General features: G+C 44.7%; 1 protein-coding gene across 1 annotated transcript in view; it reads left to right on the top strand.

Annotated features, from left to right (window-relative positions):
* LOC127580080 (dedicator of cytokinesis protein 2-like) overlaps window positions 1–23,478 on the top strand; it is a 1,107,748-nt gene that overhangs the window by 979,488 nt on the left and 104,782 nt on the right. The window contains 1 exon segment of the mRNA XM_052033289.1: window positions 2,380–2,470. Within this exon segment, the coding sequence (XP_051889249.1) occupies window positions 2,380–2,470 (91 nt within the window).

Here is a 23,478-nt window from a genome sequence, read left to right as displayed (position 1 = left end):
ACAGATGCTGCTCGACCTGCTGAGTTCCTTCAGCAGATCAATGCTCCCGATTCCAACATCTGCCGTCTCTTGTGTCTCTCTGTCGGCACAGGTCTGAGGTGACAGAAGGGAGTTTTAAAAGAGATCTGAGGGGCAAGTTTTTTAGGCAGAGAGTGATCGATATCTGAAACTCGCTGCCAGAGAAGGTGGTGGAGTCAGATACAATCACAATGTTCAAAAGATATTTAAACAGGCAAGGCATAGAATTGGAATTGGTTGATTATTGTCACATGCACTCAGGTACAGTGAAAAACTTACCTTGCATACCGTTCGTTAGATAAGATAAGATATCTTTATTAGTCACATGTACGTCAAAACACACAGCGAAATGCATCTTTGCGTAATGTGTTCTGGGGGCAGCCCGCAAGTGTCGCCACGCTTCCAGTGCCAACATAGCATGCCCACAACTTCCTAACCTGAACATCTTTGGGATGTGGGAGGAAACTGGAGCACCCGGAGGAAACCCACGCAGTCACGGGGAGAATGTACAAACTCCTTACAGACAGTGGCCAGAATGTAACCTGGGTCGCTGGCGCTGTAATAGTGTTAGGCTAACCACTGCACTACCATGCGTAGTACAAGGTAAAACAATACAGAATGCACAATAAAGTGTTACAGTTACGGAGAAAGTGCAGTGCAGGCAGACAATAAGGGGCAAGGTCGTAAGAAGGTAGATTGTGAGGTTAAGAGTCCACCTTGTCGTACTAGGGAACCGTTCAATAGTCTTGATCCATTGGTTGTACAAGCACTGCACTCTTCTGTTGGTGCTGTAATGCTATATAGCACCCATACAATCCTGTTCTGCATTCTCACCAGATAGATGCATAATTTTTAGGTACACCTGCAGCTTCCAGCATGCTCTTCATTGCACCAAAGTTGTTGCAGTAAATCCATGATTACGTTAGTGGGATTAGCTTTATTTTTAATTTTATGCAGCTGCTTGAAACTGCCCCACCTTTCCATAAGACTATCACTAATCCAGTGCTCCAGGTCTACATTCCACATATCCTGAGCCCCTTATCTCAGTCTGGATGAAGTAACCAGGCACACTTGGGGAGAAAATTCCAAGAAATCCAAAATGGGTATGAGAGGCGTCCGGCTGTATTGTGAAAGGGAATGGAATATGAAGGAATGTCAGGGCGGTTAGCGTAACGCTATTACAGCACCAGCGACCTGGGTTCAATTCTGGCCGCTGTCGGTCAGGAGTTTGTATGTTCTCCCTGTGTGTCTGCGTGGGTTTCCTCCTGGTGCTCCGGTTTCCCCCCACATTCCAAAGACGTACGGGTTAGGAGCTGTGGGCATGCTATGTTGGCGCCGGAAAAGTGGCAACACTTGCAGGCTGCCCTCAGCACATTCTTAGCAACGCAAAAAGACATATTTCACTGTGTGTTTTGATGTACATCTGACTAATAAATAAATATTTATCTTAGCTTATATCTTAGAAAGTGGTAGGTGTCTGAAACACATTACCGGGGTGGTGGTGGAAGCAGATGCTATAGGGGTAGTTAAGAGGCTTTTCGACAGGCACCTGGACATAAAAAGAATGGAGGGATGTTGATCATGTGCAGGCAGATGAGATCAATTTGATTTGGCATCATGGTTGGCACAGACATTGTGGGCCAAAGGGCCTGTTCCTGGTGCTGTATTGTTCTTTGTTCTATGTTGGGTAATTGGTATCTGGTATTTGGTTTATTATTGTCACATATTCTGAGATACAGTGAAAAGCTTTTGTTTGCTTGCTATCCATACAGATCATTCTGAAGATAAGATATCTTTATTAGTCACATGTACATCGAAACACACAGTGAAATGCATCTTTTGTGTAGAGTGTTCTGGGGGCAGCCCGCAAGTGTCACCACGCTTCCGGTGCCAACATAGCAAGCCCACAACTTCCTAACCTGTATGTCTTTGGAATGTGGGAAGAAACCGGAGCACCTGGAGGAAACCCACGCAGACACGGGGAGGATGTACAAACTCCTTACAGACAGTGGCCGGAATTGAACCCAGGTCGCTGACACTGTAATAGCGTTACGCTAACTGCTACACTACTGTGCCTGCCATAATTACCTTGCCTGCATAACATGTTCCTGAATGTAAGTATATCAAGGTAATACAAAGAAAAAGCAATAACTGAATGCAAAATATAGTGTTACAGTTACAGAGAAAATGCAGTGCAGGCAGACAAATAAAGATAGAGAGATCAGGAGTGTATTGACATTGATCCAAGAAATAATAGTCCAATATGTAGCATCTCCTCATCCTTACAGTGGGCCAAGGTCATATGACTGCTTAGTGTACCATCTGACTGTTTCTCTTCCTCTCTGCTTTTATCATTTGCAGGTACCTGTATAAACTCCGGGATTTGCACATCGGCTATGAGAACTTCACAGAGGCCGCTTACACCCTCCTTTTGCATGCCAAGCTACTCAAGGTAACAGCTAAAGGATTTCTGAGCAAAATGTGTTTGTGCTGTGGAGGCAGGTAACTCCGGAGTGACTGCCGTCTCCTCCAAGCAACTGAGGTGGCCTGAGGTGTTCCGTTGTTGAGGAACTGATTAGGGTTGTGCAGGTTGTTTCAAGAGCCTGATGGTTGTAGGAAAGTAATTGTTCCTGAACCTGGTGGTGTGGGACGTCAAGCTTCTGTACCTCCTGCCCGATGGTAGCAGTGAGAAGAGGGCTCGGCCCAAATGGTGGGGATCCTTGATTACATGTGCTGCCTTCTTGAGGCAGTGCCTCATGTAGATACTTTCAGTCATGGGAAGGTGGAGTAATATTGGTTAAAGAGACAATCAGAATCTGAGGAAGGATGATAGATCATCAAATGAGCCTTTACAGGTTGAACTAAAAAAACAGAAAAAGGGCAGGCATTGAGTCATAGAGTCATACAGCACAGAAACAGCCCCTTCCGCCCAACTGTCCCTTGCCGACCAAGATTCCCATCTGAGCTGGTCCCATTTGCCAGTGTTTGGCCCATATCCTCTAAACCCCTCCTATCCATGTACCTGTCCAGGTGCCTTTTAAATGTTGTTAATGTACCTGCCTCAACCACTTTGTCTGGCAGCTCATTCCATATACTGACCACCTCTGGGTGAAAATGTTGCCCCTCAGGTTCCTACTAAATTTCTCCCCTCTCACAAACCTTTGCCCTCTAGTTCTTGATTCCCCAACCCTGGGAAAAAGACCGTGCATTCACCCTATCTGTTCCCCTCATGATTTTATACACCTCTGTAAGATCACCCCTCATTCTCCTACACTCCAATGGAATAAGTCCCAACCTGCTCAACCTCTCTCCATAAGGAGGGGTTGGTTGGGAGGGTGGGGCGATGTTGCTTTAGTTTCAGTGAATTCAGGGAAGGGAGCATCAATGATACTCATGTGTTATTTTCTGAATGGTCTCACCAACAATGTGCAGATCCAGCAAGACTTTATTCTTCCGGAGTGTATGGGTCCACTGCATTCATTTTCCACATAAAGAATCACTTCATCCCGGGAATTAATTGATAACTCAGCATCAAAGCTCTCTGGAGTCAAGCATTCGAAAGGTTCACAACCCTCTGACATAAGAAGTTCCACCACATCGACATTTGATTGGTTGACCCCCTTATCAAATTCTGGATTCACTCAGCAGGGTGACCATAACCTCAGCATCCTCCCTGTCAAGCCCCATCGAAATCTTGGTTATATCCACATGGTCGACTCTTATAAATAGTTCATCTAAATTACAGAGTAGTGAGCATAATTCAGTTAGATTTCACAAAGTTATGTGAAAGGATGCCAAATAAACCAAATGAAGATTCTGAATTGAGATCAGGCCATTTTTTTCACCAGATTAAGAAGCGATTTAGATAAACAAAACTATTTGGCGGTAAATGAGTCTCAGTAGTGGAAGGTGCTTAAGAAGGAGGTTCAGGATAAATATGTTTCGAGAAGGGAACAGGTTAGGGGGCCTACCAAGTCTATGATGATAAGTTGAATTGTGAGTAGGATGAGAGAAAGAGAAGCTTACATCAGATACAGAGCTCATTTCAGTGTAGAAATTGTGGGGGTGAAACTTAAAAAAAGAGATTAGGAAAACAAAAAGGGTCGGAAAAATTACTGACAAGTAACATCAAGGAACATCTATACATCTTTTATCTATGCCAAGATTATATAATAGTAAAACGATTAAGGCCTAGTAAAGGTCATTTGTAGGTGGAGGCAGAGGTTACGGCTGATGCTTTTAATGAATGCTTTTCATGCCTGCCTTCACAAGAGGGAGTGATGTCAATGTTAGAGTTGTAGGGTGTGAAGTACCTGATGAGACAACTGCAATGGCTGAGGGAACATTCAGCAATTCTTCACCTTTGTAAGTGGATAAGCCACCAGTCCCAGATGAAATGTATCAACGTTTGTGACAACAGAAAAACAAGACAGGCTGACCAAAGAACTCAGAGCCTGAAAGACACAATGTAGAATTGCAACTTGAATCCAACACTGGCTTAGTGGCAAGAACTAAGAGTGGGAAAGAAAGTGTATGGCATGCCTGCCTTTATTAGTCGAGGCATTGAGGTTCAAGAGTCGGGAAGTTATGTTGCAGCTTTATGAAACTCTGGTTAGGCCGCATCTGGAGTATTGCATTCAGTTCTGGTCACCCCATTATGGGGAGGATGTGGAGGCTTTGAAGAGGGTGCAGAAGAGGTTTACCAGGATGCTGCCTTGATAAGAGGGCATGTGCTATAACCAGAGGTTGGACAAACTTGTATTGTTTTCTCTGGAGCGGCGGAGGCTGAGGGGAGACCTGATAGAAGTTTATAAGATTAAGAGAGGCATAAATAAAGTAAACAGCTGGTATCTTTTTCCCAGGGTTGAAATGTCAAATACTCGGGGGCTTGCATTTAAGATGAGAGGGGGCAAGTCTTTTACACAGAGAGTGGTGGGTGCCTGGAATGAGCTGCCTGGGGTGGCGGTGGAGGCAGATACGATAGAGGCGTTTAAGAGGCTATTAGATAGGCACATGGATCTGCAAAGAATGGAGGGATATGGACGTTGTGTAGGCAGAAAAGATTAGTTAGCCAGGCATTTAATTACTAGTTTATCTAGTTTGGCACAACATTGTGGGCCAAAGGGCTTGTTCCTGTGCTGTACTGTTCTATGTTCTATGTAACCAATGGTGACCCTTCATGAATGTTTTTATTACCAGAGATTCATCGAGCCTGGGTGCTCAATCCCTCTTTTAGTAACACATATTAATACAGGGGGCATGATGAAAAAGGACGCAGATGGTAGGAGAATTGTCTGTGTGGTTGACAGTGAAGAGGAATGCTTTAAATGACAGGAAGATACAGGTGGTGTAGTCAGAAGAGCAGCAAACGGAATTTAATCTGCAGAACCGTGAGGGAATATATTTGTACAGGTACAACAAGGCAAGGGAATGTACAATAAATGGGAGAATATTTAGAGGTATTTGAGGAAAAAACGCACCTTGGATTACACCTACCATTTCAACCTCCCAAGAATCTTACGTTTCAATCAACTCCAGCGAGGATTGCCCAATTTCTTCACTTTTCTTTTCAAAAGACAACCCCTTCATCACAAGAATTAACTGAGTAGACTTCACTGTACTGTTGCCAAAGTAAATATATCACTCGTTAAACAAGACCAAGATTACATGTGGTATTTCTATGGTCTCACTAACAATATGCAGATACTGTATAACAAGATTTTATGCTTCTAAGAACCAGAGCATAAAGTTCCTCTGTGTTCATTTTCCACATAAAGAACCACTTCATCCCAGGAATTATTTGGCATCAAAACTCTCAAAGGTTCACAACCCTCTGATTTAAGGTGTTCCACCATATCTGCGTTTAATTGGTTGACCCCTTATCAAATGCTAGATTCACTCAGCAGGGTGACCACACCCTCAGCATCCTCCATGTCAAGCCACATCAAAATCTTGGTTATTTCCTTGTGGTCGACTCTTCTAAACAGTTCACCTAAATTACGGAGGCAATGGGTCCATCCTACTTCATCATTCCTCAAAAAAACGACTCTTGTCTTCACTGGAATAAGATTAGTCAACATCTCCAAGCTACATCTAAGGCAACTATGTCCTCGTTTTATAAGGAGACCAGAACTATAGTCAGCACCCTGTCCGACATCTCACCAAAGCCCTGTACAAATGGAGCAAGACTTCCCTACTTCCATACTCCATCCCTCTTGAAATAAAGGCCAACATCCCATATACCTTCCTGATGAATTGTTGTAAGGGTGCAGCTAGTAGACCTGCTGCCTCACAGCTCCAGTAACCTGGGTTCAATCCCAATCTCTGGTGCTGTCGGTGTGAAGCTTGCATGGGTTTCCTCCGGGTACTCCAGTTTTCTCCCACGTCCCAAAGACTTGCAGGTTGGTAGTTTAATTGGTCACTGTAAATTCCCACTGGTGAGAGAAGATGAGAAGAGTTGATGCAATAAACTGAGAATAATATGGGATTAGTGTGGGAAGAGTACAAATGGGTACTTGATGATTGCCACAGATACAGTGTGCCGAAGACTCCGTTTCAATGACTCTATGAGCTGCAGTGCATGTGACAGCATTGATTCCAGCAATAATTCTGTAAATCACTGAGTCAAGGGACAGGATGCACTTCATACCTGGCCCCTCAGCTTTATGCCAGTGATAGTTTATGCATCTAACACAGATCCATTCTTTTCAAAATGGTTGCAGGCCTTCACTAAAAAGGTAAATTAATTTAAGAACTTCATTATAATTTATATCAATTTTTAATGTTTTAAATTAATGTATTTTAAAGATTTGCAGAAATATTTGAATATTTTCCAGCTGATTCTAAATATCACTTATCTCCGGTAACATTTAGAAACAGTTTAAGAAGTAAAAAGCCATTTTGCAGCTCAAGGGGTCAGAAGACCATTCAGGACAGTCCCACGATGGGCGTCAGGTTCCTCCAGCTGAGGCTCATTTATTGTTCACCTCATGGATCAGCCACTACAGTGAGGCCAGTACAATGTTGGGAGCCACAGGGCAGTAAAGTGTACAGGAGAACCACAAAAAGGTGATCAAAAATTACAGGAGTATCTTGGTCAGCTGAGTAAGTGGGCCAAGAAATGGCAAATGGAGTTTAATTCAGATAAGTGTGAGGTGTATCATTTTGTAAAGTCAAATCAAGGTAGGACTCTCACAGTGAATGGTTGGTCCCTGGGCAGTATTGTAGAACAGAGGGACAGAAGAGTTCAAGGAAATGTTTTTCTGAAAGTGGAATCACAGATAGACAGGGAGGTGAAGAAGGCTTTTAGCATGCTGGCCTTCATCAGACAGGGTATTGAGTATAAAAGTTGAGAGGTCATGGTGTGGTTGTACAAGACACTGGTGAGGCTGCACTTGGAGTATTGTGTTCAGTTTTGGTCGCCTTGCTATAGGGAAGATGTTATTAAACTGGAAAGAGTGCAGAAAAGATTTACAAGGATGTTGCCAGGACTTGAGGGACTGCATTATAAGGGAGAGGTTGGACAGACTAGGACTTTATTCCTCGAAGTGGAGGAGACTGAGAGATGGTCTTATGGAGGTGTTTAAAATCATGAGGGGCATAGATAGAGTGAATGCACAGTCTTTTTCCCAGGGTTGGGGAATCAAGAACTGGAGGACATAGGTTTAAGCTGAGAAGGGAAAGATTTAATAGAAACTTGAGGGACAACTTTTTTTACATAAAGGGCCGTATCTTTGTGGAATGAGCTGCCAGAGGAAGTGGTTGAGTCAGGTACAATAACAACATTTAAAAAACAGTTGGACCGGTACATGGATAGGAAAGGTTTCGAAGGTTATGGGCCAAATGCTAGAAGATATGAGTAGCTTGGATGGGTATTTTGGTCAGCATGGGCCAGTTCAGCCAAAGGCCCTGTTATTGTACTGTATGACTCTATGACACTATAATCCTCTTTTTCAAGAAAGGCAGCAGGGAAAAGCCTGGTAGCTATAGACCTGTGAGCCTAACATCTGTGGTAGGAATAATAATGGAAAAAATTCTGAGGGAGAGGCTTAATAATCACTTGAAAAGGCAGGGACGAATCAGACACAACCAACATTGCTTTGTCAAGGACAGATCCTGCCTAACCAATTTGACTGAATTTTTTGACAAGGTAGTGAAGTGTATCGATGAGGGCAGGCAGTAGATGTGACATACATAGACTTTAGGAAAGCCTTCGACAAAGTCCTGCATGGAAGACTGGTTCAGAAGGTTAGGGACCATGGGATTGAGGACAAGTTGGCAAACTGGATCCAAGATTGGCTTGACAATAGAAGACAGAGGATAATGGATTGTTTTTGTGATTGGATGCCTGTGAGTAGTAGTGTCCCAGGAGGACTGGTGATGGAACCTTTACTGTTTGCTAGCAACATGAATGACTTGGATGTGGATATGGGAGGCAAGAACAGTAAGTTTGCAGATGACATGAAGATTAGTGGAGTTGGTGAATATGTGGACGGTCGTCTTACACTGCAGAGAGATAGCGAAGTGTTGGTGAAATGGGCTGGGAAATGGCAGATGGAGTTTAACGTCCACAAACAGAGGTCATCTAACAACCTTTCCCCACTGTACCACACAGATGAAGTACTTTAGGCTCGGACATACACCACGAATGATAAGGTCCTCGGCAATATTGAGGAACACCTTGGTGCGCTTGTCCGTGAATCCCTGTAGGTGGCAATGCAGATAGATAACTTGTTTAGGAAGGCAGATAGGATATTGGCCTTCAGCAGTCAGGGCATTGAAAACAGAAATAGAGAGGTTTACAAACCTTGGTCAGACCACAGCTGGAGTACTGCATGCAATTCTGGTCACCACGTTATAGGAAGGATGTGAAAGCACTGGAGAGGGTGCAGAGGAGATTCACCAATGTGTTGCCTGGGATGGAGAAGTTCAGTTATGAGAAGAGACCAGAGAAGCAAAGTCCTTTCTCCCTGGAGTGGAGGAGGTTAAGAGGGGACATGATTGAGGTTTGTAAAATTAGGAGAGGTATCGGTGGGATAGACGGCAAGAAACTTTTCCCCATATCAGAGGTAGATAAAAATAAAGCACATAGGTTTAGGGTAAGGGGGAGAGATTTAGAGGGGATCTGAGGGGGGCCTTCTTCACCCAGGGACTATGAGGTACATGGAATACACTGCATGAGACAGTGGTTGAGGCTGCATCACTGACAGCATTTAAGCAGTGTCTGCATGAGCAGCTGAGGTATAGAGGTCTATGGACCAAGTGCGGGGAGATGGGGTTAATATGGAAGGGTATCCACGTCAGCATGAAGGTTGTGCCGAATGGCCTGTTTCCCTGCTGTACAATTCTATGCTTCTTGGAGAATCCAAGGCCCAGACCAGGTCCAATGTGATGCAGCCCACTAATCCTACCTCTCCTCCCTTCTCAGAAAAATTTTTCCTTCAGCTAATTTATATTGATGATTTATGCATCTAACATCCCAACTTATTTGAAATTAATGTTTATACTTGACATTCATATTAATATTTTGCGCACTACTTTTCCCTTTGATTTCCTTTGTGGCCTTCATTGTAGCAATGATAAGATTTCATTTTAATTTTTTTCTCATGAAACATTCTTGCTGCATGTATCTGCATCTCTCATCTGCCCACACATCTCTTCCCTCATCTGACCAATACACAAAGCAGGAGTATTACCTTGCCAAAATTGGTATCCCTCGTCTGAGCCTCTGAGAATGAATATACATTACTGATTGTGACTGGGGAAAAATCGTGAAGGAAAATCACCTGGCTCTTTTTCGAAACAGTGCCTTTAAAATCCACCTACACAGGCAGGCAGTACTTTGGTTTAATATTTCATCTGTATTCATTGAAGAATCAGCCTGGATTTTGAGTTCAGACCCGTGAATCACAATCTTCCAAGCCTCATTAACTTGCACAAAGGTTGAGACTCCTAGTCCAGCTGTACCTCAGATATAAAGCTTATCACTACAGTTTAGTAACACTATGACCACTTTGATCACTTTGCACTACAATGGACTTCGTTATAATTGCGTTCTTTCTTGTAAAAATTATGTTTAATGCTTATTTAATTTATGTTTTTCTTGTGAATGCTGCTTATCTGATGCTATGTGCCTGTGATGCTGCTGCAAGTAAGTTTTTCATTGCACCTGTGCACCTGACACTTGTGCACATGACAATAAACTCGACAACTTGACTTTGAGTCCTGTATTAAACTCACTCTGTGCCCTCATCACCCTGTTCCCAGTACACTCCAACTCCACCCTGACAATCCCATCTTTGTGACCTTAAACAAGCCACCTGATACCTCCATCTTGCCCCAGGTGTGGCCTCTCATACACTTCCTGCCTCATGCTGTGCACTATTGGCAGCTGTGTCTTCAGCTGCTTGGACCCTAAGCTCTGGATATTCCTTCCATCATCTCCCTTCTCTGGGTGAAGACACTCCTAATCCTCTCAAACTTATGGAGTTTTCTGTGGAGAAGCACCTTCTTTCTGTGGAGAAGCACCTTCTTTGCATAGGTGCTTCTCCACAGAAAGATTTTCTCGACTAAAGGCACAATAACAAGGCAAGTTTGTGCCTCCCTGTCACCCCCTTCTCTTCTTCCTTAAGTCCACACTGTCTGGACCACACATAACACAATCCAATCCCACCCTCGATGGCCAAAGTGCTCACTATTCCCAGATCATTCCCTACTTCAAATAAACCTGAGTAACAGGAAGAGGGTAAGCAAGCAAACTTGGAACTTAGAAGATTAAGGGGTGACCTTATGGGGGTGTATAAAATCATAAGGGGTATAGGTAGGGTGAACGCACACAGTATTTTTCCCAGGGGAGGCAAACTAAACACTAGAGGACAGAGGTTTAAGGTGACATGTGAAAGATTTAAAAGAGACCAAAGGGGCAACTCTTTCACTTATGCGTATATGGAACGGACTGTCAGATGAAGCTGTACAACTACAACATTTAAAAGACATTAATGCAGGTACATAGATAGGAAAGGTTTAGAGAGATGTGAGCCAGATGGGACTAGCTTAGATGGCATCTTGGTCAGCATGGACAAGTTGGGCCGAAGGGCCTGTTTCCATGCTAGAACATAGAACATAGAACAATACGGCACAATACAGGCCCTTCGGCCCACCATCTTGTGCTGCCCTTCAAACCACACCTATGACTATCTAACCCCTTCCTCCCACATATCCCTCTAAATTAAATTCCTCCATATGCTTATCTAACAATCTCTTGAACTTGTCCAATGTATCAGCCTCCACCACCACCCCAGGCAGCGCATTCCATGCACCAACCACTCTCTGGGTGAAAAACCTCCCTCTGACATCACCCTTGAACTTCCCATACTTCCTATAATGAGGTGACCAGAACTGGACACAGTACTCCAAGTGTGGCCTAACCAGAGTTTTGTAAAGCTGCATCATCACTTCGCGGCTCTTAAACTCGATCCCCTGACTTATGAAAGCTAAGATCCCATAAGCTTTCTTAACTACCCTATCCACCTGTGAGGCAACTTTCAGTGATCTGTGGATATGAACCCCCAGATCCCTCTACTCCTCCACACTACCCAGAATCCTGCCATTTACCTTGTACTCCGCCTTGGAGTTTGTCCTTCCAAAGTGTACCACCTCACACTTCTCTGGATTGAACTCCATCTGCCACTTGTCAGCCCAGTTCTGCATCCTATCAATATCCCTCTGCAAGCTTCGACAGCCCTCCACACTATCCACAACACCACCGATCTTTGTGTCATCTGCAAACTTGCTAACTCAGCCTTCCACCCCCTCATTTAAGTCGTTAATAAATATCACAAAAAGTAGAGGTCCCAGAACCGATCCCTGTGGGACACCACTAGTTACAGCCCTCCAATCTGAATGCACTCCCTCCACCACAACCCTCTGCTTGCTACAGGCAAGCCAATTTTGAATCCACACGGCCAAGCTTCCCCGGATCCCTTGGCCTCTGACCTTCTGAAGAAGCCTACCATGAGGAACCTTGTCAAACGCCTTACTAAAATCCATTTAAACCACATCCACTGCACTACCCTCATCAATCTTCCTGGTCACCTCCTCAAAGAACCCTATCAGGCTTGTGAGGCAAGATCTTCCCTTCACAAAACCATGCTGGCTGTCCCTAATCAGTCCATGTTTCTCCAAGTGCTTATAGATCCTATCTCTTAGAATTCTTTCCAACAGCTTACCCACCACAGACGTAAGGCTCACCGGTCTGTAATTCCCTGGACTATCCCTACTACCTTTTTTGAATAAGGGGACAACATTCTCCACTCTTCAATCCTCCGGCACCATCCCCGTTGACAACGAGGACTCAAAGATCCTAGCCAACGGTTCAGCAATCTCCTCCCTCGCCTCACGAAGCAGCCTGGGGAATTTTCCGTCAGGCCCCAGGGACTTATCCTAATATTTTCTAACAACTCCATCACATCCTCTCTTAATATCCACATACTCCAGAACATTACCCTCACCTACACTGTTCTCAGCATCATCAAGACCCCTCTCCTTGGTGAATACTGAAGAGAAGTACTCATTGAGAACCTCACCCACTTCCACAGCTTCCAGGCACATCCTCCCACCTTTGTCTTTAATCGGACCTACCTTTACCCGAGCCATCCTTCTGCTCTTTACGTACGAGAAAAAAGCCTTGGGATTCTCCTTAACCCTGCTTGCCAAAGCCTTTTCATGTCCCCTTCTCACTCTCCTCAGCCCTTTCTTAAGTTCCTTCCTTGCTACTCTATATTCCTCATGAGCCCTGTCAGATCCTTGCTGCTTACACCTTATGTATGCTGCCCTCTTCTTCCTAACTAGTTGTTCCACCTCTCTCGTCACCCACGGTTCCTTCACCCTACCATTCCTTCTCTGCCTCACCGGGACAAATTTATCCCTAACATCCTGCAAAAGATCCCTGAACATCGACCACATCTCCATGGTACATTTCCCTTCAAAAATGTCATCCCAATTTACACTCCCAAGTTCTCACCTTATAGCCTCATAATTCTCCTTCCCCCAATTAAATATCTTCACGTCCTCTTTGCTCCTATCCCTGTCCATGACAATTCTAAAGGTTATGGAGCAATGGTCACTGCCCCCCAAATGCTCACCCACCGATAGATCTGTCACCTGACCCGGTTCATTACCTAAAACTAGATCTAATATGGCATTCCCTCTATTCGGCCTGTCAACATACTGCGTCAGGAATCCATCCTGGACACACTTAACAAACTGCGCCCCATCTAAACCCTTGGCACTAAGTAGGTGCCAATCAATATTTGAATAGTTGAAGTCTCCCATTATAATAACCCTGTTATTTTCGCATCTCTCCAAAAACTGCCTCCCAATCTGCTCATCTGTATCCCTGCTGCTACTGGGGGGCCTATAGAATACTCCCAGAAGGGTTACTGCCCCTTTCTTACTCCTAACTTCCACCCATATTGACTCTGGAGAGGATCCTTCTACATCATCTACCCTTTCTGCAGCTGTATCTGTGTCCCGGACCAGTATCGCCACCCCTCCTCCTCTTCTCCCCCCTTCCCTATCCCTTTGAAAACCAGGAATATTCAATATCCATTCCTGCCCTGATGTCAGCCATGTCTCAGTAATAGCCACAATATTGTAGTCCCATGTACTCATCCAAGCTCTCAGTTCATCTCCCTTATTCCTGATGCTTCTCACATTTAAGTAAATGCACTTCAGCCCATCCACCTTACTACTTTTATAGCCTGTACTCTGCCTCTCCATCCTCAAAGCCTCTCTACCTGTCAGATCTGACTTTTCCCCATCCCCTTCTTCCTCTGACCTACTCCTCCGGTTCCCTTCCCCCTCGCAATCTAGTTTAAACCCTCCTGAACCACCCTAGCAAACCTGGCCGCAAGGATATTGGCCCTCCTCAAGTTCGGGTGTAACCCGTCCTCTCTGTAGAGGTCCCACCTTCCCCAGAAGAGATCCCAATGATCCAAAAATCTAAAACCCTCCCTCCTGCACCAACTTCTCAGCCACGCATTTATCTGCCATCTCCTCCTATTCCTGCCTTCACTATCGCATGGCACTGGCAGCAATCCCGAGATCGCTACCCTCAAGGTCCTGTCCTTCAGCCTTCTGCCTAGCTTGCTAAACTCCCTTTTCAGGACCTCATCCCTCTTCCCACCTATGTCGTTGGTACCAACATGAACCACGACTTCTGGCTGTTCTCCCTCCCGCCCTAGAATCCTGTGGACCCGATCAGTGACATCCCAGACCCTGGCACCTGGGAGGCAACATACCATCCGGGATTCATGCTCACTGCCACAGAACCTCCTATCTGTTTCCCTGACCATCGAGTCCCCTATCACTACTGCCTTCCTCTTCTCCTCCCTTCCCTTCTGAGCAGCAGGACTGGTCCCAGTGCCATAGACCTGGCTACTGCTTCTAGGCCCCGCCAGGTCATCTCCTTCAACAGTCTCCAAAGCGGAAAACCTGTTATTGAGGGGAACATCCTCCGCTCTATCTGCCTGTTTGTTTTGTTTTTCCTTTTCCCTCCCCTAACAGTCACCATTCTATCTACTCCCTGGATTCCAGAAGTACTGCTGTGTCATTCTGTGACTCTAAGCAAACTTCAGTCAAGGGTGATTACAGCTCCGCTCACCCACTCCTTCAGATCAATGAACACAATCGCTATGCTAATTATTTCCAATTGCAACCACAACTTCAGGGGCCAAGAGGTTAGCTTAGCTTTGTGGAAGAGCATTAAATTTCCATCTTCACTTCTGCAATGAAATTAACCCTTTCAGGCCCGTGATTTGCCGGCAGCACCACATTCAGCAATCTGTGTAATTTTCTACCCTCTGCCCCACACTGTTCCGGCAGGCAACACAAGAGACTGCAGGTGATATACCCATACCCAACAGTGCTGAATCATGCCAAGGGGCCACAGAATGAAGGGAAGCCCTCTCGCAACTCACAGCTGAAATGAAAATTGAAACTATTGCAAACACTCGGCAGCTTGGGCAGTTTCTGCAGAAAGTCAAGTTTATTATTGTCATGGGCATATATAACCAGAGTATAAATGCCATGAAAATTAGCTTTTTGCTTCAGCAACGCAGTACAGTACAAGACGAGGACAAACATAATTTAACATAAATTTAACATAAATTATGCATAATTTACAAGTGTGCAAAATAAACAACAAAATAAACATAACAACACTAGTGCAAGATTGAGAGAGAGAAAAAAGAAATATAGTCCAAGGTAGCGTTAAGGTTTTCCTCATGGCAGTGGGGAAGAAGCTGTTGTTGAACTGTGAGGTGTGGGTCTTCAGGCTCCTGTGCCTCCTGCCTGATGGCAGCATCGAGAAGAAGGCATGGCCTGGATGGTGGGCATCCTTGACGATGGATGCCACTTTCCTGAGACATCGCCTCTTGTATATGCCCCTTGATGGTGGGGAGAGCTGTACCCGTGATGGAACTGGCTGAGTCCACCACTCTCTGTAGCCGCTTAGGTTCCTGTGCATCAGAGTTTCTGTTCCAGGCAATGATGCAACCAGAATGCTTTCCATTGTACATCTGTAGAAGTTTATCAGGGTCTTCACTGACATACCAAACCTCCTTAAACTTCTAAGAAAGACGCTGGCATGCCTTCTTAGTTGTAAAAACAGAGTTAACGACTCTTCATCAGCACATTCTGATGAAAGGTTAAGGACCTGAAGCTGCTTCTCTCTCCACAGATGCTGTCTGACCTACTGAGTGTTTCACCATTTGCTGTTAAAACTTCAGATTTCCAGTATCAGCAGTTCTTTTGTTTTTTTATCAGTTCATTGCCAGATGCCATTCTCCAAGTTCGAGCCTAGACAGCATCTCGGTGAATTATTTAACCATAAAACATACAGATTTGGTTGCTTCAGCATTGAGGATTCAGACATAGGACAAATAACTTTGGAATAAGACTTTAAAGATAGAAATCTACTTTCCTTAAAAGCAGCAAGAGATTACAACCATGTACAAATAGCATCATTACATACAGTAATCCTGGATAACATGAGCATGCACAAATTAATCAGCTGGATTCTATGCCCCATAGTTCTTGATCCCTCCACCAATGAGAACGATTTCTCTCTATCCTGTCTGAACCTTTCACGATTTTGAGTATCTCTATCTGATTTCCTTCTCCATTTACCAACCCCATCTTCTCTAGTCTGTTCACATAATTAAAGTCTCTCATCCCTGGAATCATAGAACATAGAACAGTACAGCACAGAACAGGCCCTTCGGCCCACAATGTTGTGCCAACATAGCTAATCCCTCCTACCTACAGAATGCCCATATCCCTCTATTTTCCTCTTATTCATGTGCCTATCCAAACCCCTCTTAAAAGCCCCCAATGAATGTGCCTCCACCACCCTATCAGGCAACACATTCCACGCATCCACCACTCTCTCAGTAAAAAACTCACCCCTCACGTAAATCTTCTTTGCACTCTTTCCTATAATTTTTCCTATAACAAGGTAACCAAAACTGTTATAGCCACATCTCCTTAACGGCCACAGTGCCAAATTTTGCTTGGCAAAGCTTCCGTAAAGTGGGGCTGTGCAAGGTGTTACATAAATCAAGGTTGTTGCTGCTACTATTGAAGGTTGGAGGAGAGATGGGATTGTCCTCTCAGCTAAACGCCAAGGAGCAAGACTGTGCAGTCACAAACTTTAACCTTTGCTACCCCCACCTCTTCATCCAGAGCTTGCCTTTGACATCATCTTCATATTTTGATTGAAGGAAAGAGGTGAACGAATGGCTGCTGCTCGTAAACATCAGTCACAGTAAGATCTGGGACTTGACCTTTTCACTTCCAATTTGCTCTTCACGCTTCAAACTGTCAACTCAATTTAGTGCACATCAGCGCACTGATGTGGTGACATGGGAAAACCAAGAGGGACCTCACATCGCTATTTGGTAAACAGACAGAATAAAAAGGGAAAAGAATACAGTGCATACTTACAATCCAGCCTTTAAAGTTGTAAAACCACCACATGAATAGACAAATACATGCTAATATAGCTAAGTATATTTGCGCTTTCTGGTATATGCACTCGTGCATTCTTTTACAGTGAAAAGACCTTTAGACAGGTACATGGATCGGAAAGGTTTAGATGGATATGGGCCAATTGCAAGAAAATGGGATTAGAATAGATGGGTATCTTGGTCAGCATGGACGAGTTGGGAAAAAGGATCTGTTTCCACCTTGTATAACTCTACAGTTCTAAGGTTGGAATATTGGAAGGATGACAGAGCAGAGTAGGCTGATGGTCTACTCTTGCTCCTATTTCTTTAGTTCTTTGTGTTACATACCAGCAATAATAGAAACACACCGAGTCATGTATGTGTTAGAAACTATTTTATTAATAACTACTTGTGATAATAAGATAAGTAAAAACATTAGATATTAAACATTAACTCCAAAACTAATAAACTCAAAGTGTGTGTGTGGCAAATTCCCAAACCCCAAGTCCAGGAATAGTTCTCAAAGTTGTTCAGCAAGTCGTAAGGTGAAACATGAGCAAAGGCTTTTGCAAAACCACTGTTGACTGAAGAGAAAATGTAGAGAAAATGTAGAGAGAAATTACGAAATCCACATATTCCATGATGGAACCCAAAGGACACCTCAATCTCCAAAGATCTCCACTGCTTTGTTCTGAAGTATGTGTCACCCCGAAGGCATTCGATACATGGCCGCCCACAGAAATACCTGTTTCCCACTATAGGTTAACGACAAAGTGGACTCCACTTGATTGCTCCAAAAATCCCTACATGGATTGCAGTGACAGACACAGCTATTGTTCTTCATCCATTGATACGGAGACAGTCAGTCAGTCAGTCAGTCTCGCTCTCTCTCTCTCTCTCTCTCTCCCTCTCTCTTTTCTTGACTCACTTCTATTCACTGAGCAAAACAGCCAGCACGTTGTTATCATCCTGCCGCCTTGATGACATCACACCACACTACTACTCTACTGTCCATGCCTTAAAGGCACATTCACCAAATAGCAACCTGACTCGTAACATTTGGCAAACAGAAGTCTAAATAGTGTAGAATAAATTGAAAGGGAAAATACATATATGATCTTAATGCATTCATCCACTGAAGTTCATTTCCAGTTTGGTAGAAGTTAATAGGGAAGGTGAATTAAATACTTTTGAGTCCCACTGTTGCACTGTACTTGTGCGTGGATATTTTTGATGTCCATTTTGTAGACAAGGGTGGAGAGGCATTGGGGGGGAGAAGGTGTTAAACGCATTTATTGGGATGTGTCTAGAACTGAAGGAAGATTGAACTGTTTGGGGCTGCATTCTCCATTGAATGGAAGGCCAGGGAATGACTTGATTGAGGAATGGGTTAACTGAGGAAACCTGGAGCAGGAGTAGGCCACTCGGCCCCTCAAACCTCTCCCAATCACTCTACACAATCATGGCTGTTCTGCCACAAGTCTCATCTCTTCTTATGTACCAGCCCCCAATTCTTCAAGAATGGAACTACACTTTAAATATCTATAATGATCCAGCCTCTGTGGGACAGGGAATTCCAGATTCTTTACCCTCTGCTTATTTTGTTTGCTAGATTAACTGTAGGGAATATATACCCATCAAGAAGTAAGTCCTAAACTAAGGGACATAAATATCATACATATTTATTAAAAATTTAGTAAGAACTTTACTGGATAATTCTTTATCTAGAAAGCAGTTAGTCATTGAGTTTAGGTCAAGTGGAGTTTATTGTCATGTGCACAAGTACGGTGAGGTACAGGTACAATGAAAAACTTGCAGCAGCATCACAGGCACCTTGGTACAGACAAGACACAGAATATAAATTATATGTAAATTATGCAAGACAGTGAAGAAAAAAATTGGTATTGCTTTATTATTGTCATTTGTACCAAGGTACAGTGAAAAACTTGTCTTGCATACAGATCGTACAGGTCAATTCATTACACAGTGCAGTTACATTGAGTTAGTACAGAGTGCATTGAGGTAGTACAGGTAAAAACAATAACAGGACAGAGTAAAGTATCACAGCTACAGAGAAAGTGCAGTGCGATAAGGTGCAACAAGAGGGCAAATAGTGTGCAAAACAAGACATTCGTGCAAAAAAATACAAAGATGTCCATGGTAGTGCATAGGGTTAGAGTTGTGCAGATTGGTTCCATAACCTGATAGAACATAGAACAATTACAGCACAACTCAGGCCCTTTGGCCCACAAAGCTGTGCCGAACATGTCCCTACCCTAGAAATTACTAGGCTTACCCATAGCCCTCTATTTTACTCAGGTTGTAGGAAAGTAGCTGTTCCTGAACCTGGTGGTGTGGGACTTCAGGCTTCTTTCTGTACCTCCTGTCTGACAGTAACAGCAAGAAAAGGGTATGACCCAGATGGTGGGGATCTTTGACGATAGATGCCACCCTTCTTGAGGCAGCATCTCCTGTAGATGCTGCCATTTGGTGGCGAGGGCTACGTCCAGCATGGACCAGGCTGTGTCCACAACTCTCTGCAGCCTCTTGCATTCCTGTGCATTGGAATTGCCGTACCAGGCCGTGGTGCAACCTGTCAGGATACTTTGAACAGTGCATCTGTAGAAGTTTGTTAGAGTGTTTGGTGATGTGCCAAATCTCAGCAAGCTTCTAAGAAAGTAGAGGAAGTTAGAATACAGAGGCACAAGGCACAATGAAGCTGGTGTGGAGCATAATTTCCAACGTAGACCTGTGGGGTCCAATGATGTTTCCCTGCTGTACATTCAGACAGCTCACGAGGTTTGGAGTCAATGTTGAGCATCCCTCATGAGTAATGTACATTACTGAGCTACCATGTGTGGTGAGTCAGCATATTCTCAGGAATAAAGATAATAGTGCTGGAAGAACTCAGCGGGTCGAGCAGCATCTGTGGAGGCAAATAGATGGTCGGCATTTTGGGACAAGACCTTGCCTCAGGACTGAGGGTGTAGAAGGAAGATAGCTTGCATTTTGAAGTGAGAGGGAGGGATGAGATGGAGGCTGGTAGATGATAGGTGGAACCAGATATTGGTATTAGTATTGGTTTATTATTGTCACTTGTACCGAGGTGCAGTGAAAAACTTGTTTTGCATACCATTCGTACAGATCAATTCATTACACAGTACATTGAGGGAGTACAGGATTAAAACAATAACAGAATGCAGAGTAAAGTGTCACAGCTACAGGGAAGTGCATTGCAGGTAGACAATAAGGTGCAAGGTCAAACAAGGTAGATTGTGAGGTTAAGAGACCATCGCATCGTATAAGGGAACCTTTCATCGTGGGATAGAAGCTGTCCTTGAGCCTGGTGGTATGTGCCCTCAGGCCCCTGTATCCTTGCCTTATGGGAGAGGGGAGAAGAGAGAATGACCCAGGTGGGTGTAGACCGAGTCCACGGAGGGGAGGCTGGTTCCCGTGATGTGCCGGGCTGTGTCTGCAACTCTGCAGTTTTTTGCGGTCCTGGGAAGAGCAGTTGCCGTACCAAGCCTTGATGCATCCAGATGGGATGGTTTCTATGGTGATGAGGGAGAGATGATGGGCAGATGGAGTCAGGTGGGGGAGAGTGATGAGTCTAGGTAACGACAGGGGGAGAAATGGACAGGGTGAACAAAGGGAGAGAATCCCTGGGCAGACTGGTGGGAGTGAGAAAGGAACACAGTGGGAGTGAGTTACCTGAAATTGGAAAATGTGATGTTCACACCACTGGGCTGTAGGCTAGACCATAAGACATAGAAGCAGAATTAGGCCATTTGGCCCATCGAGTCTGCTCTGCTATTCGATCATGGCTGATTTATTTTTCCCTCTCGACCCCATTCTCCTGCCTTCTCCCCGTAACTTACTAATCAAGAACCTATCAACCTCTGCTTTAAATATACCCAATGACTTGGCCTTCACAGTGGCAATGAATTCCACAGATTCACCACCCTCTGGCTAAAGAAATTCCCCTTCATCTCTGTTCAAAAGGGACCTCCTTCTATTCTGAGGCTGTGCCCTCTGGTCCTAGACTCTCCCACTGCTGGAAACATCCTCTCCACGTCCACTCTATCCAGGCCTTTCAATATTCGGTTGGTTTCAATGAGATCCCCTCCCTCATAGACTACCCAAGTGGAATATGAGGTGCTGTTCTTCCAGTTTGCATTTGGCCTCACCCTGGCAGTGAAAGCCAAGGACAGAGAGCTCGGTGTGGGAATGGGAAGGGGAGTTGAATTGACATGCTCAGGAAGCTCGGAATGGTAGTCGGGACAGAGCAGAGATAGTTGCCCGGTCTGTGCTTGATCTCGCCGACGTAGAGGAGGCCACATGGCGAGCACTGAATGCACAGGTTGGAAAAGGTGCACGTGAATCCCTGCCCCACCTGGAAGGACTGTTTAGGTCCCTGGATGGTGGTGAGGGAAGAGGTTTGTGGACAAGTGTTGCATCTCCTGTGGTTGCAGGCAAATGTGCTTAGGGACAGGGAGGGGTGGGTGGGGGAGTTGTAGAGAGAGTGGTCCCTGTGGAAAGCAGAACGGGGTGGGGGGCACGGGGGATAGAGGGGAAGATCTAGCTGGTGGTGGCATCCCGTTGGAGTTCACAAAATGGTGGAAGATGATGTGCTGGATACCGAAGCTAGTGAGGTAAATGGTGAGGACCAGGGGAACTAACTCTGTCCTGCCTGAGGAGAGGGGGTGTGAGAGCAGGGATGCGGTAAATGAGGAAATGCGTGTGAGGGCTGCATCAACAGCAGGGGGTTGGCGGGGATGAAGCCATAGAACCATAGAACCATAGGACAATACAGCACAGTACAGGCCCTTCAGCCCACCATGTTGTGCCGACCTTTAAACCATACCTAAGACTACCTAACCCCTTCCTCCCACTTATCCCTCTATTTTAAATTCCTCCATATGCTTATTACAACAATCTCTTGAACTTGACCAACGTACCAGCCTCCACCACCACCCCAGGCAGCGCATTCCATGAACCAACCACTCTCTGGGTAAAAAACCTCCCTCTGAAATCTCCCTTGAACTTCCCACCCATTACTTTAAAGCCATGCCCTCTTGTATTGAGCACTGGTGCCCTGGGAAAAAGGTGCTGGCTGTCCACTCTATCTATTCCTCTTAATATTTTGTACACCTCTATCATGTCTCCCCTCATCGCCCTTCTTTCCAATGAGTAAAGCCCTAGCTCCCTTAGTCTCTCCTCATAATCCATGGTCTCTAATCCAGGCAGCATCCTGGTAAATCTCCTCTGCACCCTCTCCAACGCCTCCACATCCTTCCTATAATGAGGCGACCAGAACTGGACACAGTACTCCAAATGTGGTCTAACCAGAGTTCTGTAGAGCTACATCATTACTTTGCGGCTCTTAAACTCGATCCCACGATTTATGGAAGCTAACATCCCATAAGCTTTCTTAACTACCCTATCCACCTGTGAGGCAACTTTCAGTGATCTGTGGATATGCTTCTTATCTGTGGATAAGCCATGTTTCTAGAAGGAGGATAGTTCAGAAGTCCCGGAGTGGAAAGCCTCATCTTGACAGCAGATGCGGCAGAGACAGTGAAACTGAGAGAAGGGGATGGCATCCTTTCAGAAGACAGGAGAGGAGGAGGAGCTGTGAGAGCCCATCGATTTATAGTGGATATTGGTGGATAGTTTGTCTGCTGAGATGGTGACAGAGAGATCCAGAGAAGGAAGTGTCAGAAATAGTCCAGGTGAATTTGAGGGCAGGGTAGGGGTTGATGGAAAGGTGATATCATTGACAAGTTCCACATGAATGCAGGATTCAGCAGCAGTATAGTCATCAATGTGGGAGAGCGTCTCCATTTCCTCAGGGCTATTGAAGCTGATGTCTGAACATATGACTTTGTAAGTGCGAGTGTGAATCGATTACTTTGAGAGACGGCTGCCCAAATCAGGCACAAGGTGTTTGTGAGGAGTTCTTTGACTGGGTCAGACAGGCCATTGTTGTGTTTGTATCCAGGAAAGCAGGTTGTCCATGCAGTTGTATGCTGCAGTACGGTATCATCATACATGAAAATCAAACAAAAAACAACAAATCTGAAAGTAAAAATAAAACAGAAAATGCTGGAAACACACAGCAGGTCAGGAAACATCTGTGGAATGGGAACCACAGTTATTATTGAGGTCAAAAACCTGGTTGAGGCAGATATATTAACAACATTTAAAAGATGCTTGGACAGGTACATGGATAGGAAAGGTTTGGGGGGATATGGGCCAAATGCAGGCAAATGGGATTAACTTTCTGGCATGTTGGTCAGCATGGACAGTTGGGCTGAAGGGCCTGTTTCCATGCTGTATGACTCTGTGACTCTATGACTGGGACCCTTTGTTGGAACTGGGAAAGAAAGAAAACAAGTTTGATTTCAGTAACAGAGAAAGTGGGGCAGGGATTGATAGAGCAATGGTAATATCT

This window comes from Pristis pectinata, chromosome 2 (genome assembly GCF_009764475.1).
Source record: "Pristis pectinata isolate sPriPec2 chromosome 2, sPriPec2.1.pri, whole genome shotgun sequence".
NCBI lineage: Eukaryota > Metazoa > Chordata > Chondrichthyes > Rhinopristiformes > Pristidae > Pristis > Pristis pectinata.
This window is presented reverse-complemented; position numbering and strand designations above follow the sequence as displayed.